Raw genomic sequence first — 12,653 nt, 5'->3', positions numbered from 1 at the left:
AGACCGAGCGGATTTTCTACAACGATCTCTTTCTCACTTTGTCTTGTGTCTTTTCTCTGTGGACTCTTGAGGGCCACCTGGACGGGCCCGGCTCTGCCTGCTGCTGGGGGGTGGGGGGGAGGGGTGGGGCTCCTGCAGCTCTGTTCTGCCCCTCACCTGCCTCGCTCCTCTAGCTGGGCCCTTGGATGGGCCCAGGGGTCCCTCAGCTCACTCCCCAGGGCCCACCAAGGTGTTCGCTCTGCATTCCCCTTTCCTGGAGCCCTGGGGCAGTGGCTGGGCCTCTCCCCAACTTACATCCTTGGTCAGGCCAAGGCCAGTTGGCCGGTCACTATGCAAAAACTGTCCAGGGAGGCTCCATTGGCGGCAAGGTGGGTGCTGACTAAGCGCCCCCCCATCTCCCTTGCCTGTTGGCCGTGACCCCTACAGAGCAGAATTAACTCCCTCCTTTCTCCCTGCTTGAGCTCTGCCCCCACCTCCCACCCCACCACCTGCATCAGGGCCTCGGGCTGGCAGGACCCGCCCCCTGCTCCAGATCACAGTTAATAAACTGCTGCTTGCACCCCTGCCTGTCATTGGCTCACCCGCCTCACTCCACTCTGTCTCAGCTGGGGAGGGGGTGTCTCCGGGTCACCTGCCTTCTCCAAGGGGTGGCCCTGAGTGGGGTAGCACCAGTGCCCCCAAAGGACACAGTAAGTCAGAACCCAGCCTCTGCCTGCTGGGGACCTGCTGGGGACCTGTGGCCTCTTTGATGGAAACCGACTCCCAACACCAACAGGCCCCATTCCCTGGGCCCTCCGCCTTCCTCTGGCCTGGACTGTGGCCCCTGGAGGGAGTAGGGGTGGATGCAAAGCGGTGGGGGTGATCTGGGTCTGGTCTTGTCTCCTGGGCAAGCCCTGGCTCTGCAAGCTAGCTGTGGGCACAGCTGCCCTCCTGCCCCCTGGCTCCCACAGCATGTCTGTGGCTCTGAGGGGTGTGGTGGTGCAGCCTGGGGGTTCCAGCTTACTCAGGAAGGGTGACTGGGGAGGTGCACACACTCGGCCACCAGGTGAGATCACAAGTTTTATTACAAAGCAGCCCAAGGTCACCAAGGTTACCTTGGCCTGGCCCTACCCTTCCTTCCACCTGTCCTGAGTTAAGGAAGGCTCTGCCTGATGCCCGCACACACCTACACATAGGTGTAGACAGATACGTTGGCACACTCAGAAGCACACGTACGTTTTTGCGTGACAGTGACACCAAACACAGGCACACTCCCATGTGGAGGTCCCCCCCACCCCCGTGCATGCACACACTCACGGGTACGTACAGACTAGACGCAGGAATCCAGAGTGGTGGGGACACTCCCCTCCCCCCTGCCCTGGGCCTCCTTGAGTGAGGCCACCACTGGGCTGATGAGAGGCCACCAATGGGCTGGGCACCCTGGTGCCTGCCTGCCTGCCTGCGGGCTCCGTGCTGCTGCTTCCTGGGCCCTGGGCTTGGCTTGGCTGCCTGGTGGTGGCTCTGTGGGGCTGGTCTGGTTCACTCTGGGCAGCCAGGAGAGCCCACCGCTCCCATATTCCTCGGGCTCAGAACAAGCTCAGGCTGGTTCAGGTGACAGGAGGCTGGGGCTCTCACTTGGCCTAACTCTTCAGCAAAGATTCCTGCCACAGCTCCCAGAAGCGGCATGGGAGAAGAGGCCAGCAGGGCCCCCCAGATGATTAACGTCGTTCCTGCAGTCAGTGGGCAACTGGCTGGCCTCCGGCTTGGCGTGGGACGCCACTGTGGCTGCCCCTGTCTGGGACCCCTGAGTTCTGCGGAGCCGGCGGCAGCCCAGTAGCAGTGTGAGGGCTACGGCATCGAGCAGCAGCTCCAACAGCTCCAGGACAGAGAGGACAGAGGAGCCGAACCACAGGCTCCAGAGGCTGCCCATGGCTGAGAGCAGCTCGGGCACCTGCAGGCATCAGTGGGCTGTGAGCAGGTGCACAGGGCTGCGCCATGGCCGGGCCCCGGGGGGTCTGACCAGGGCTGGTCCTGCCCCCACCACAGCTCTTGGTTTCCTGGCTGGCTCACCGAGTAAACGGGTGTCTCCTCCACTGTTCGGTAGTTGAGCTCCTGGTAGAAGATGTTCACCTTGGCCATGTTGCTCCTGGGGCAAGGCAGAGGTGTGAGGGGCAGGGCTCCTCCTTGGGGCCCAGAAGGGCAAGGCTGTCAGGGGGAGGGGCCCGGGCGAGACCTCTGGAGGAGGAGGAGTGCACCCACCTGAGGCTTGGGCTTGGGCTCTTGCTCTGGCTTGAGCTCCTGCGGCCTGGCTTGCCCAGCGCAGCCAGGATCCAGTCCTGCACACAGAAGCCTTGTTGTGGCCACTGCTCCTCCCAGCCCTCAGGGTGCTGTGGGGCAGGGGTAAGAGCAGGGGTACAGCCTGGTCCAGGGTGGGCTCTTTGGGACCTGTGAGGCCCACCAGCTTGTCAGCCCCTCACCCCACCCCTTCAGCGGACTCACAGCTGACTTGGAGGAAGGCCACCTCGAGGTCCCGGCAGAGAGCTTGTAGGAAGACTCCCTAGGAGAGGCAGATCCCCATAACACTCCTGCTGTCGTGCTATGGCAGTGACCCCTGACCCTGAACCCCAACACTTGCTACTCACCTGCAGGACCTGGGGCAGCGGGAGGCACAAGGAAGTCGGTGTGTCCCCAGGTCCCTGTAGAGGCGGTAGAAGCAGTGGCCTGCAGAGGTGGGGGGGGGGGGGGTCACAGATGAACCCATCACCCCGACCCAGGGTGGCGTGGAGGAGAGCTTTCTAGGTTGACCAGGCCTGACCTCCTTCCACCCCCAGGGGAGGGCGTGGCGGAGGGGGGCGTGGCGGAGCGGGCGGAGCGGACTGGGCGGGGCAGGGCGGAGTGGGGCGGGGAGGAGCGGGCAGGGCGGAACGGGGCGGGGCGGACGCGAGCGGGCGGGGCGGGACGGAACGGGGCGGGGTGGAACGGGCGGGTGGGGGGGAGGAGCGGGCAGGGCGGGACGGAGGGGGCGAGGCGGAACGGAGCGGAATGGGGCGGGGCGGGCGCGAGCGGGGCGGGGCGGAACGGGGCGGGGCGGGTCTCACCCCAGGCTGGGTGCCGGGAGTAGCTGCAGTACTGGGCCCCTGCCGGCAGAGGGTAGAAGTAGTAGCCGCAGGAGCAGGTCTCCACCATGAGCTGCTGGAAACAGGATACCAGGCAGGCCTGGGGGGACAGCAGGGCACACGGGCTGAAGGTTCCAGAGGCAGCCATCCCTCCGCCAGAGCGTGCAGGAGGTCCTGGCTCCGCTCCTTCTCAGCAGCGCACCTGCCTTCCCTGGGCCCTCCTCCATCACCCCCTCCCCCCTTCCCCCAGCCCTCCCCGCCTCTCCCCATTTCGTCCCTCCCCCCCCCCCAACTTCCTCTCCTGACCGTCCTCTCTCCCCCGGCCTCCCCTGGGTCCTCCCTGAGACGCTCCCTTCCTCCCACCCCATGGCCCCAGACTCACCTGCAGGGTATAGGAGGCATTGTACAGCAGCTGCCCACCCACACCCTCCACACCGTCGGTGCAGTGACTATAGGGGCTCCCCAGCCGGCGCACCTCGTCCTGGGGGAGGGAGAACGCTACAGTCCCACTCTTGTCCCGGCCCTTGAGGCCCCAGGGTTGGGCAGGCGAGTGGGGAGTGGGCGGGACGGGGCGCACCCACCTCTCGGATGCCGATGGTGGTCTCGGTCCCTGGCCGGATGCTGAAACCCTGGTGCTCCAGGAAAGGTGTGTGGTCACGTTCATGAATCATGACTTTGATGCCAGCCTCCGTGGACAGCAGCGGGAGGTGGTCCTGCTGCTCAGTCCTGAGGACCAGGCTGATTCCTGGGGGAAGAAGCGGGGTGAGGCCAGGCTGGCCAGGATGCCTTCTCCCCCACTCCGCCTGCGGCTGGCACTCACCATGGGTGATGCCCGGGCGCTGCGCAGCCCAGACACCATTGAAGGTATAGCAGCTGCCATAGGTGGGGTGGTGGAACGTCTGGAAGTGCCTGGAGCCGGGAGCCACACTCAGACCAGCACCCTCCTCTGACCCATGACCCCACTGCATGTGGCCTGAGGGACTCTGACCTGCGTCATCTCTGGAGGAAACTCAGCGGTGGCACCCATATCTGCAGGGTGGAGCGAGGGGAGCAGCCACCCGCCCGCCCCACCCCTACTCACCTGGCCTGGCAGTCCCGGCCGTCGAATTGGCAAGAGAAGACAAAGTGGCCACCGTGGCTCTGGTGGCTGTCCTCGTGGGCAGCGGGCAGCAGGGCCAAGATGCTCACATAGTGGAAGCGGTACCATTCTCGGGCGGCTGTCACACCTGACGAGAAGGCCCGGTAGAAGCAGTCTCCGCCTGTGCTGTTACACTGAGGGGCATGGGGTCAGCACAGCACAGCCTCCCTGCCTGCCCACGCCCAACGCAGAGCCCTGCAGAATGACGGCTCGCCAGGACCTTTCAGGCCTAGGGACACTCACCAGTCTGAAACCCACTCTGCTCTGGCCACCTGGGTGGCTCAGCCTCTGCAGACGGACGCTGCGGTCCAGGTAGAAGGCAGGCCGTGGGCCCTGGTCGTCGGCAAGGGGGACATCCCCGTCCTCGCTGAAGTTGAATTTGTAGAGAGAGCGGATGTTCTCCCGGGCGAACCGATCGAGTGCCTGCAGATGGTGGCGGACTGAGCTCGGCCTGGCGGGTGGAGAGGTCAGGGCGAGGGAGAGGGGGGAGCTGAGCCAGGGCCACCCCCTAAAGTCCCCCGCATCAGTCACGGGATACCGCTGGGGACAGCGGCCTCGCCCCATCCTCGGGAAGCCTGAGCTTCAAACTGGGCTGCAGAGTGAGGTCGGGCCCCCCCCCCCCCGCCCCGCCCCCTGCCTGGCCTGGAGCCCGTGTGCACTCCACCAACCTTCCGGCACAGCCACTGCTCCCCCCCTCTTTGCCCCCTCTGCCTCCCCACCTGGAATGTTATCCTGCTCTCTTCTCCGGCACCCCCCAACCCGAACCCTTGCTCCAGGCGGCCCAGCACCTGGGTGTCTGGGTGACACTGACCACTGCAAGCTCCAACCGGCTCTTCCTTGTCTGGTACCCGTCCCACCCCCCACTCCCCAACCAGAGGCTCAGGGTTCCTGAGCCAGTGGAGCTTCCACTGTGACCACGCCTGGGGAGACACCCGCGGGCTGCAGAGGTGAGGAGTCAGGAACCCTCACCTGTGTGGGTTCATGTCACACAGAGTGACCGACGGGAAGAGCTTTCGCTCCGAGTGCACGGACACGGTCATGATGACCGGGTAGCTCCAGTACTGCTCAAAGAGGAGCCCAAACTGCCAGTAGAGTGCACCCAGGGCACCCAGGAACAGCAGCCCCCAGGATGCCGTCTTGAGGCGGTTCTGGCTGGAGCAGACGAGGCGGGTGGCGCCATGGATGGTGGCGTTGGTGCAGAAGAAGGTGAACAGCTCCCGGAAGGAGGCGTGCAGCTCCACGAGCCCCTCCCCTTGCCCCTCCTGGTCCTCGGGCTGAGGTGGCGGTGGCAGCTGGGCATCATGGGACTCTGGGGAGCCACCGGATGCCTGGGCCATAGCTCCTGCCTGCGCCCAAGAAGCAAGCTTTGGTGTGGCCCCTGCCTGGTGCCTGGCCTGACTCCCACTCAGGCCTCCTCACCCCAGGCTGGGGGGACTTCCATTCTCTGTCCCCGGGAACTCTAGGGACAGTTGTGTCCCTCGGCCGCCTATGGCACAGCCCAGCCTGCTGATGCTTGAAAGAGGCCCTATCAGAGGCTCGGGACCAGTCCTGCAGCCATCCCCCCCCAACCCCTGGCCGGGCACCAGGCGGCCTCCTCAGGCATGCCTCATCGCAGCCAGAGCTGGGTCTGGCTGGTGGGGATGGGGACAGTGGAGGGTGTGGTGTCTAAGCCCTGCCTGAAACTGTTTGCAGGCTGGCTTGAGGCTGGGTGGGTCTCTACTACTGTCCCCTAAGTGGGGCAGGGGCCTCTGGGGGAGGGGCAGGCCAGGTGGCCTGCTTGTCTGGGTTGTGTCCTTGGCCCAGAGCCAATGTGGAAAGTCTGGGGCCCTGGAAAGACCAAACTCTGGGCCCCAACGGCCTCTACCAACCCTCACTGGCCACATTTGATTGTGGCCAGTACGGCCACATTTGATTGGGACGGACAGAAGCAGGCTGCTCGGCCACGTCTGGGCCAAGGGTCAGGCCTGATGTGTCGCTCAGTGCCGTGGGCCCACAGCGAGGCGTCATCTACCAAGTTGTGTCCCCAGCGAAGCCCTGTTTGTGGACCTTGGGCTTCAGGAAGAGCAGGCAGGGGTCAGTGGGCCAGCCAGGGGTGGGGACCTGAGGGCCCCAGAGAAGTAGAGCCACAGACCAGGGCCCCCAGACCCCCAGTTCCTCCGGCACACAGGGACATGGGACCCTGATTAGGCCAGGCCTGTGAGCCCTGAACATGTGCTGAGTCACCGCATGGGCTTCCGGTGGACTTTCCACATTGTCCGCATCTTGATCTGAATCACTAGGCCTTCTTGCACCCAGGGTATGGCCTCCTGAGCTCTGGCCCCCTCCTGAGGCACCTGGGGAGGGGGCTGAGCCAAGGGCAGCGGATCAGCATCTGCCAGCACACGCCCGGCCCGGTACACCCAAACAGGCTGCTCCCGTGAGCTCCGGGAACCTGCATGTTGGAGCAGGCTGTAGGTATGGCTTCGCAGGGCCATAGGTACAGGTGCGGGTAGGTTGGCCTCCCTTCCCAGCTTCAGGTTTTCGGGCCTCCCTCGTGCCTGGCCAGGAGCAGGTACCAGCACAGGGTGCTAATGGTGGGTCTCACATGCACAGAGCTCCGCTCACATGCGTGTCCCCCATGATCAGAGCGGGCCTTCACGGGTGAGGTAGGAGCCTCAGCTGTGTGTTATAGGTTAGGCAAGAGGAGCTCCAGAAGGTTCTCTCTGAATCCAGGAACCATGTTTACCCTCCCCCACACATGTAGCCCAAACCAGCCCCCTTCTGCCCCAGCTGGGGCTATCAAGGCAGGAAAAGGGGAGGCCCTGAAGATGGGGATCTGGAGGACCAGTGAGAGCCCCCAGGGCTTCCTGAGATAGGGGCGGGGTCCAGACACCTGGGAAGAGGGCCCCGGATGCACTGGGGTGAATGTGGGCACTCGGGATCCGAGAAGCCTCAAGCCAGACACAGCAGGAGCAGGGGCGACGGCCCCTTCGGACACACTCGCACACGCACGTGCGTGTGCAAATACACGTTCTCCTGTCACACGCACCAAGCCCTCAGTGGGGACTACACGACCCTCATCTCTCGCCCCTTGTGCATGCTGGTGCTCCAGGTGACACGTGGGACACCGCGCCCTCCGCTTCAGGCTAGAGAGACCCCCAGAGAAGACCTTCCCTCCCTGCCCCGGCATGGGCACATCAGGTGCCCCTGGGTACCTTGAAGCTGGAGCCTTCCTGTGCAGGTGCCTCCATTCTCCCGTGGTGGGTGGCCTGATGACGCTGTAGTGGGTAACAAGGCAAAGTGGGATGTGGCCCGACACTGGCCAGGCAGCCTCCTATTTATAACAGGCTGGCTGGGCGTGGGGTGAGGCGGGGAGGGGCCTGGCCGGCGGGGGCAGGCACACCCACTCTGGACCTGGAAGGGGAAGCCATGAGGGCAGGGATGGGGGTCCTCCCCCTGGGTGAGCCTTTCTTGCCCAGAGCCTTGGGCGCCAGGCCTAGGGGTAAAGGGCTCTTGGAGGGAGAAGAGCCCCCCCTGGATGGCTGCCCTGCCTCTCTCGGAGCAGACCTTCCCCTCCCCCAGCTCCTGACGCTCAGATCTCTCTTGGGTCAGACACCTGACTCCCAGCAGACCCTGCAGTGCCCTGGCCCCTCGCCTGTCTGCCCGCTTGCCTCCTGACAGGCCCGGGAGGGGTGCCTGCTCCCCACCGCCTGCCTGGCTCACACTGCGAGCACCGACTACAGGTATCTGTGGCCAAGGGGCACTGGGCAGGGGCCTCCGCTCCCAGAACTCAGGTGTCTAGGGCCAGCCGCCCAGCTGCTGGGACAGGCTCTAATTGTGGGAACAACCCAGGGCCTGGGTGTGGAGATAGCACCTGGTGGCCTGTGGCACACACTTCATCCTTCCTACCATATAATATGGCCACCGCTGACCACACCACACGCTAAGACAACACGCCTCCCACGAAGATGAGACACCACGTGTCTTGGCCACATACGCGCTGAGACCACATGCTGACAATGCACACCACACTCAAGGCCAAATCACACGGTCTGGGCGGGGGGGGGTTGAAGTCCTTGGCCTCATTGTCGTTGTGTGAGGCCGGACGGTGCACCAGAGGCAGGACAACCCAGGACACCCCACCCCTCTGGCCCAGTTGGGGGGGGGGTCTAGCGTGTCCCCAGGATGACCCAGAGGCCTCACCATCCCAAGCGACCAGATCCTCAGCCTGATCCCAGGTTTGAGGGCGTAGCTCAGGCCCTACTGCCCCCTCCCCAGGGCAGGCTCTACACCCTGCCCCCAATGGGTGCTGAGTCCCTCGGCGGGGATGAGGGAGGGAGCCCCACTTCCAATAGGCCCTGCTAGGGCGCCTGGGCTCTGAGGAGGGGTGGGGTCATCAGCCTTGTGGCTTTGGAAGGAGGCAGATGGCCACTGGTGATGCCTAGAGAGGGAAGTCATGCCTTCACGCCTGGGGAGAGCAGGCCTTGGACTCACGCGGGTGTGGGTACAAATCACATCTCTGTCACTTACTGTGGGACTTTGCCCAAATTACTCAACCTCTCTGAGCCCATTTCCTCAAGTGCAGAATGGGCCTTTGTTTCCTCTTCCTGCACAAGGCTCAGAGGTGGGACCAGCTGATATCACTGGTCCCTCCCCAAGCATCATAGCCCCTAACCTCAGCACGGGCCTGGGGTGTCTCAGGCCTCTGCCACCACGCAAGCAATTACCCTTTGTGGGGTAGGCGATGTTACCAAGGGGGTGGGGCACACACTGTCCTGCGGGAGGCCTCCTAGCAGCACGGGAAGGTCCCAGGTGCTCTGGAAGGAGAACAGGGGTAACCTGTGGCTCAGGAGGCTGAAGAAACGAGCCTCCAGGAAGGACGGCCCTGGAGGCCCCGGCTCAGGTCTGGCCAGAGTCCCTGCCAGCCAAGGGCAGCGTGGAGGGAGCTTGGAGGGAGCCCCTGCGTTCCTGTGGGAGAAAGAGCCCCGGCCAGGGGACAGAGGCACGCCTGTGCCGATCGATGCCCAGTGCCCTGAAGGACTCGAGTCGAGTGCCCCGAGGAAACTCAGTGCCCTGAGCTCATCCAGGCAGAAGGCACAAACCTTCCTTCCCTCCTCCTGGGGAAACACCTTGAGGACTGCCAAGGGGCCAACAGAAGGTGCCAGGGCCAAGGGTCAGCAACCAGTGGGGAGGGGAGGAGGCCACCCCAGAGCCCATCTCTGAGAGGCCATAGAGGACACAGAGACTGCATCTAGTGGCATTGAGGCCAGCAGCCCCGCCTCTCTTCCGGGCACAGGGGCACCTGAGGAAGAAGGCGTCCCCAGCCCCTGGCACAGTGTGGGCCCATGCGGTCACTCCTCTATAGCTGTGTGTTGAAGGGATGTGTGGACGCCTCAGAGGCCCCACGCACTCCACCCTCTCCGCGGGACAGTAGGATGCTGGCCTCACCTGGAGTACACCCCCCATCGGGACTTTGAGAGCCAGCCTCCACTGAGGCTGGGTCTAGGGGTGCCAAGGTGTCCCCGTTCAGGCTGGGGCTCTCCTGGACACTGTCGGTGCTGGTGTTGCATGGGGCCCCCAGGCTCAGCTCATTCCTCCGTGGGTGGCCCTACCCTCGGGCAGCTCAGAGTTGGTCCTAGGAGATTCTGGTGTGACAGAAGTGAAGTCGAGCCCACGGCCCCTGCATGTGTGCTGGATTCCCGGTGGGCATGGGCGGGTGGGGGTCATCCTCCCTGGGCCTGGGGCTGGCCCACCTGCTTCCAGGAGGGTGAGGGGCCTTCCTGGTGCAAATGCAGAGTCCCCTCACTCCCCCAAGCACTGACCACAGTGTTAAGCAGAGGCTCTGACCAGCACAGAGGGGGCTCCCTGAGGTGCCTCCGGGCAGTTGGGGGTGGGTGGAGCTCAGGGTCTGCCCAGTGTTCCCACTGGAAGGGGTGGGGTGTGCACACTTCCTGCCTGGTCACCTCCAGGCTGGCTCTTTGGTACCCTCTCTTGAGCCCTGGTCCCATGGTCCCTACTGGTCACATGCAACTGAGACCCTCAGGTCCTGCCCTGGGGTGGGGGTGGCAACCGGTGGTGGTGGGGGGGTGTGTTTTCTTGGCTCTAACCCTCTTGGCTTCCTGGCAGCTCTTCTGACACGGAGCATGGATCCTGGACCCAAGATGCTCAGGAGTGAGCATGGCCATCTTCTCCCTGCAGCTTGGCCATTGGCGGAAGTGGCAGTGGTTGGAAGGAAGTCTGGCAGGAAGGTTAGCTCCAGCTTCTTCTCCAGAAGGGTGGCTTTGGGGTTTGAGAAGGTCTCAGTTGTCGTTAACTGCCAGCCTAGCTGCCCACTCCTGCCTGACTGCTGAGGCCACCAGCTCTACGGCCAGAGTCCTGGGCAGCGTGGGCCTTGTTGGCCCGGAGGGCAGCATAGGTGGGGCCGGTGGGCGAGGGTCTTGGCAGGACCTGGTGGCCACATCTGTCTCGGGAACCTTCTTCCTCAGGTGTGACTCAAGGGTGCTTGGTGATCAGGAGGTTGGGACTGATGCTGGGGGGTTCTGAACTGAGCTTTCCCATCAAGATGCAACCCCACTGGCTCCCCCACTTTACACAGGGACCAACTGAGGCAGGAGAGTGCCTCTACCTGCCCGAGGACCCAGGCCCGTACCGCCACTGCCTATGCTCTGCAGGTGCGCGTGGGTGCGTGCCAGACACACCTGTGCTTGAACCCCAGGTGCCCCGGGGTAGCCTCCCTTACATAACTTTCCATGTGCTAAAAAGAGCTGGGTCCGCCCTGCATGGGGAAGGCAGAGCTCTCGGAGGAGGCAGAGGAGTGAAGGCACAGGCACGATGCGCAGTGTCGCAGCAGGAGGCCAAGCCCCAGAAACCGCCGGCCTCCCCACCAGGCAGGCAGGCCAGGACTGGGTGACGTGGTAGAAAGCGGAAGCAGGCTGGATTCCCACGGGTCGACTCACCTGGCAGCAGACTGGGGGACGATGGGCACTCCTTCTGGGTTCTGCCCAGGGCCTGGGGCCAGATCCTGCCTGAGATGCCCCGGGTGGGCCAGGGTCAAGGGTAAGCATGGCTGCCTGCCCTCTGCTGGCATCTGTTAATGGTTGTGTGATCAGTCACCTCGCTGACTTGTGGCCTGTACCGAGAGGCACTCAGGGGCTTGGTGAAGGGTTTGGAACACCAGCGTTGTCCCACAGAGCCATGCAGTCCGGCACGTGGTTTCCAGACCTGTCCAGGCTGATGATTACCACCTGCCTCACAGTCGATATGCAGCACTTCCCCTGAAACAACCTATGAGTGGATACCCCAGCCCCCGCTTGGCCCTGTCCCGGGTTTTCTCTCCAGGGAGGGCAGGAGGCAGTACGTATGCTGGCTTACTCAGCTGCCCAGCCCACCCTGCGTTCAGACACCAACTCTCCTACCTCCTGTGTGCCATCCTCACGTCCCTCCAAGCCTTCCCCCACGGCACTCTTGAGGAGCAGAGAGGGCCAGCCCCAGGCCTCTGCAATCAGGACCCTTTTGATGCTGGCCCTGGGAGCAGCAGCTGCACCTAACTGCTTCAGGCATACTCACAGTGGCCAGGCTCTGCCTCCCCCCCCCCCCACCCCAGGGCCAGGGAGGGGACTGTGGGAGCAGAAAGCAAGCCTCAGTGCAGTGTCCACTGTTGCATAATGACCCCATTCATGGGCTGGGTGGAAAATTCAGTTGGGGAAACAGTGAAACTATTTTTATGAGGCCAGCTCTCCCCATAGGCAGGGGCTGGCCAGGCTTGCCCATGGCAGACCCCACCTGGCCCAGGTTCTGGCAATGCTCCCCATCCCCATGCCTCACTGGTGGCCAGACAAGGAGATTCAGGACGTGACTCTCAGGGGCCCTGGGCAGGTTCAGTTACTGATGGGGCCGGAGGATTCTAGCGCCTCCAGCTCTCTCCTGTTAAGTGGGCACAAGGACTGCGCTCCCCAGGCCGGATTGCTCCCATCCCGTGGAGGGTAGCATGGTGGGAGGGTCGGGGTCCCAGTGAACTCAAGGAGGAGTTCACGCCGGCACCTCCGGAGACACCCTTTGACGGAGCTTGTCTGTCTTCCTGGGATTGGCGCGCCCCGCTCTCGGCCAGGGTTCATGGGGAGGTAGTGTGCAGAGTGAGGGGATCCGGGACCCCTGCGGCCGCTGACAACCCCTGGGGCCGCCCGCCGACAACGCTGTAGCGGAAAGATGCCCAGGAGGGCCCTGGCGGCCTGACCAGATCAGCGGAGACACCAGAGAGCCGACCGCCCGGAGCTGCCCGCCGAAGCGCATGCGCCCACCTTCCCGCGGCCCCCGCCCCAAGGAGCTGCCCGCTAGTGCGCACGCGCCGACGCTCTCTCCCTTGCGGGGCGCGAGGCGGCAGCGAGACGCAGGCGACGTCCGCCCGTCCGGCTAGAGCGGCCACCCCGGGGCACGGCGCACCG

At 64.2% G+C, this 12,653-nt stretch overlaps 1 protein-coding gene across 6 annotated transcripts; it reads right to left on the bottom strand.

Annotated features, from left to right (window-relative positions):
- Window positions 1-1,046: 1,046 nt before the first annotated feature.
- SCNN1D (sodium channel epithelial 1 subunit delta) lies at window positions 1,047-12,571 on the bottom strand. Of its 6 annotated transcripts, XM_045034910.1 has the most exons (16): window positions 11,628-11,750; window positions 11,169-11,299; window positions 10,320-10,491; window positions 7,428-7,490; window positions 5,203-5,579; window positions 4,477-4,684; window positions 4,177-4,367; window positions 3,916-4,094; window positions 3,677-3,840; window positions 3,478-3,576; window positions 3,078-3,195; window positions 2,622-2,700; window positions 2,479-2,536; window positions 2,239-2,366; window positions 2,050-2,125; window positions 1,047-1,930 (listed from the first exon to the last, which is right to left on the bottom strand). In XM_045034910.1, exons 2-16 carry the CDS (start codon window positions 11,297-11,299, stop codon window positions 1,628-1,630), a joined length of 2,346 nt encoding a protein of 781 aa, XP_044890845.1. In that variant the 5' UTR covers window positions 11,628-11,750; the 3' UTR covers window positions 1,047-1,627. The 6 variants fall into 6 exon arrangements, with proteins under 6 accessions (XP_044890845.1, XP_044890848.1, XP_044890846.1 ...); XM_045034913.1 differs by lacking the exon at window positions 10,320-10,491 and having other exon boundaries at window positions 11,628-12,571; XM_045034911.1 differs by lacking the exon at window positions 11,628-11,750 and having other exon boundaries at window positions 2,239-2,315.
- Between the last annotated feature and the right edge of the window lie 82 nt (window positions 12,572-12,653).

This window comes from Felis catus, chromosome C1 (genome assembly GCF_018350175.1).
Source record: "Felis catus isolate Fca126 chromosome C1, F.catus_Fca126_mat1.0, whole genome shotgun sequence".
NCBI classification, from domain to species: domain Eukaryota; kingdom Metazoa; phylum Chordata; class Mammalia; order Carnivora; family Felidae; genus Felis; species Felis catus.
The sequence above is the reverse complement of the archived record's forward strand: the minus strand, read 5'-3'. Positions and strand labels throughout refer to the sequence as shown.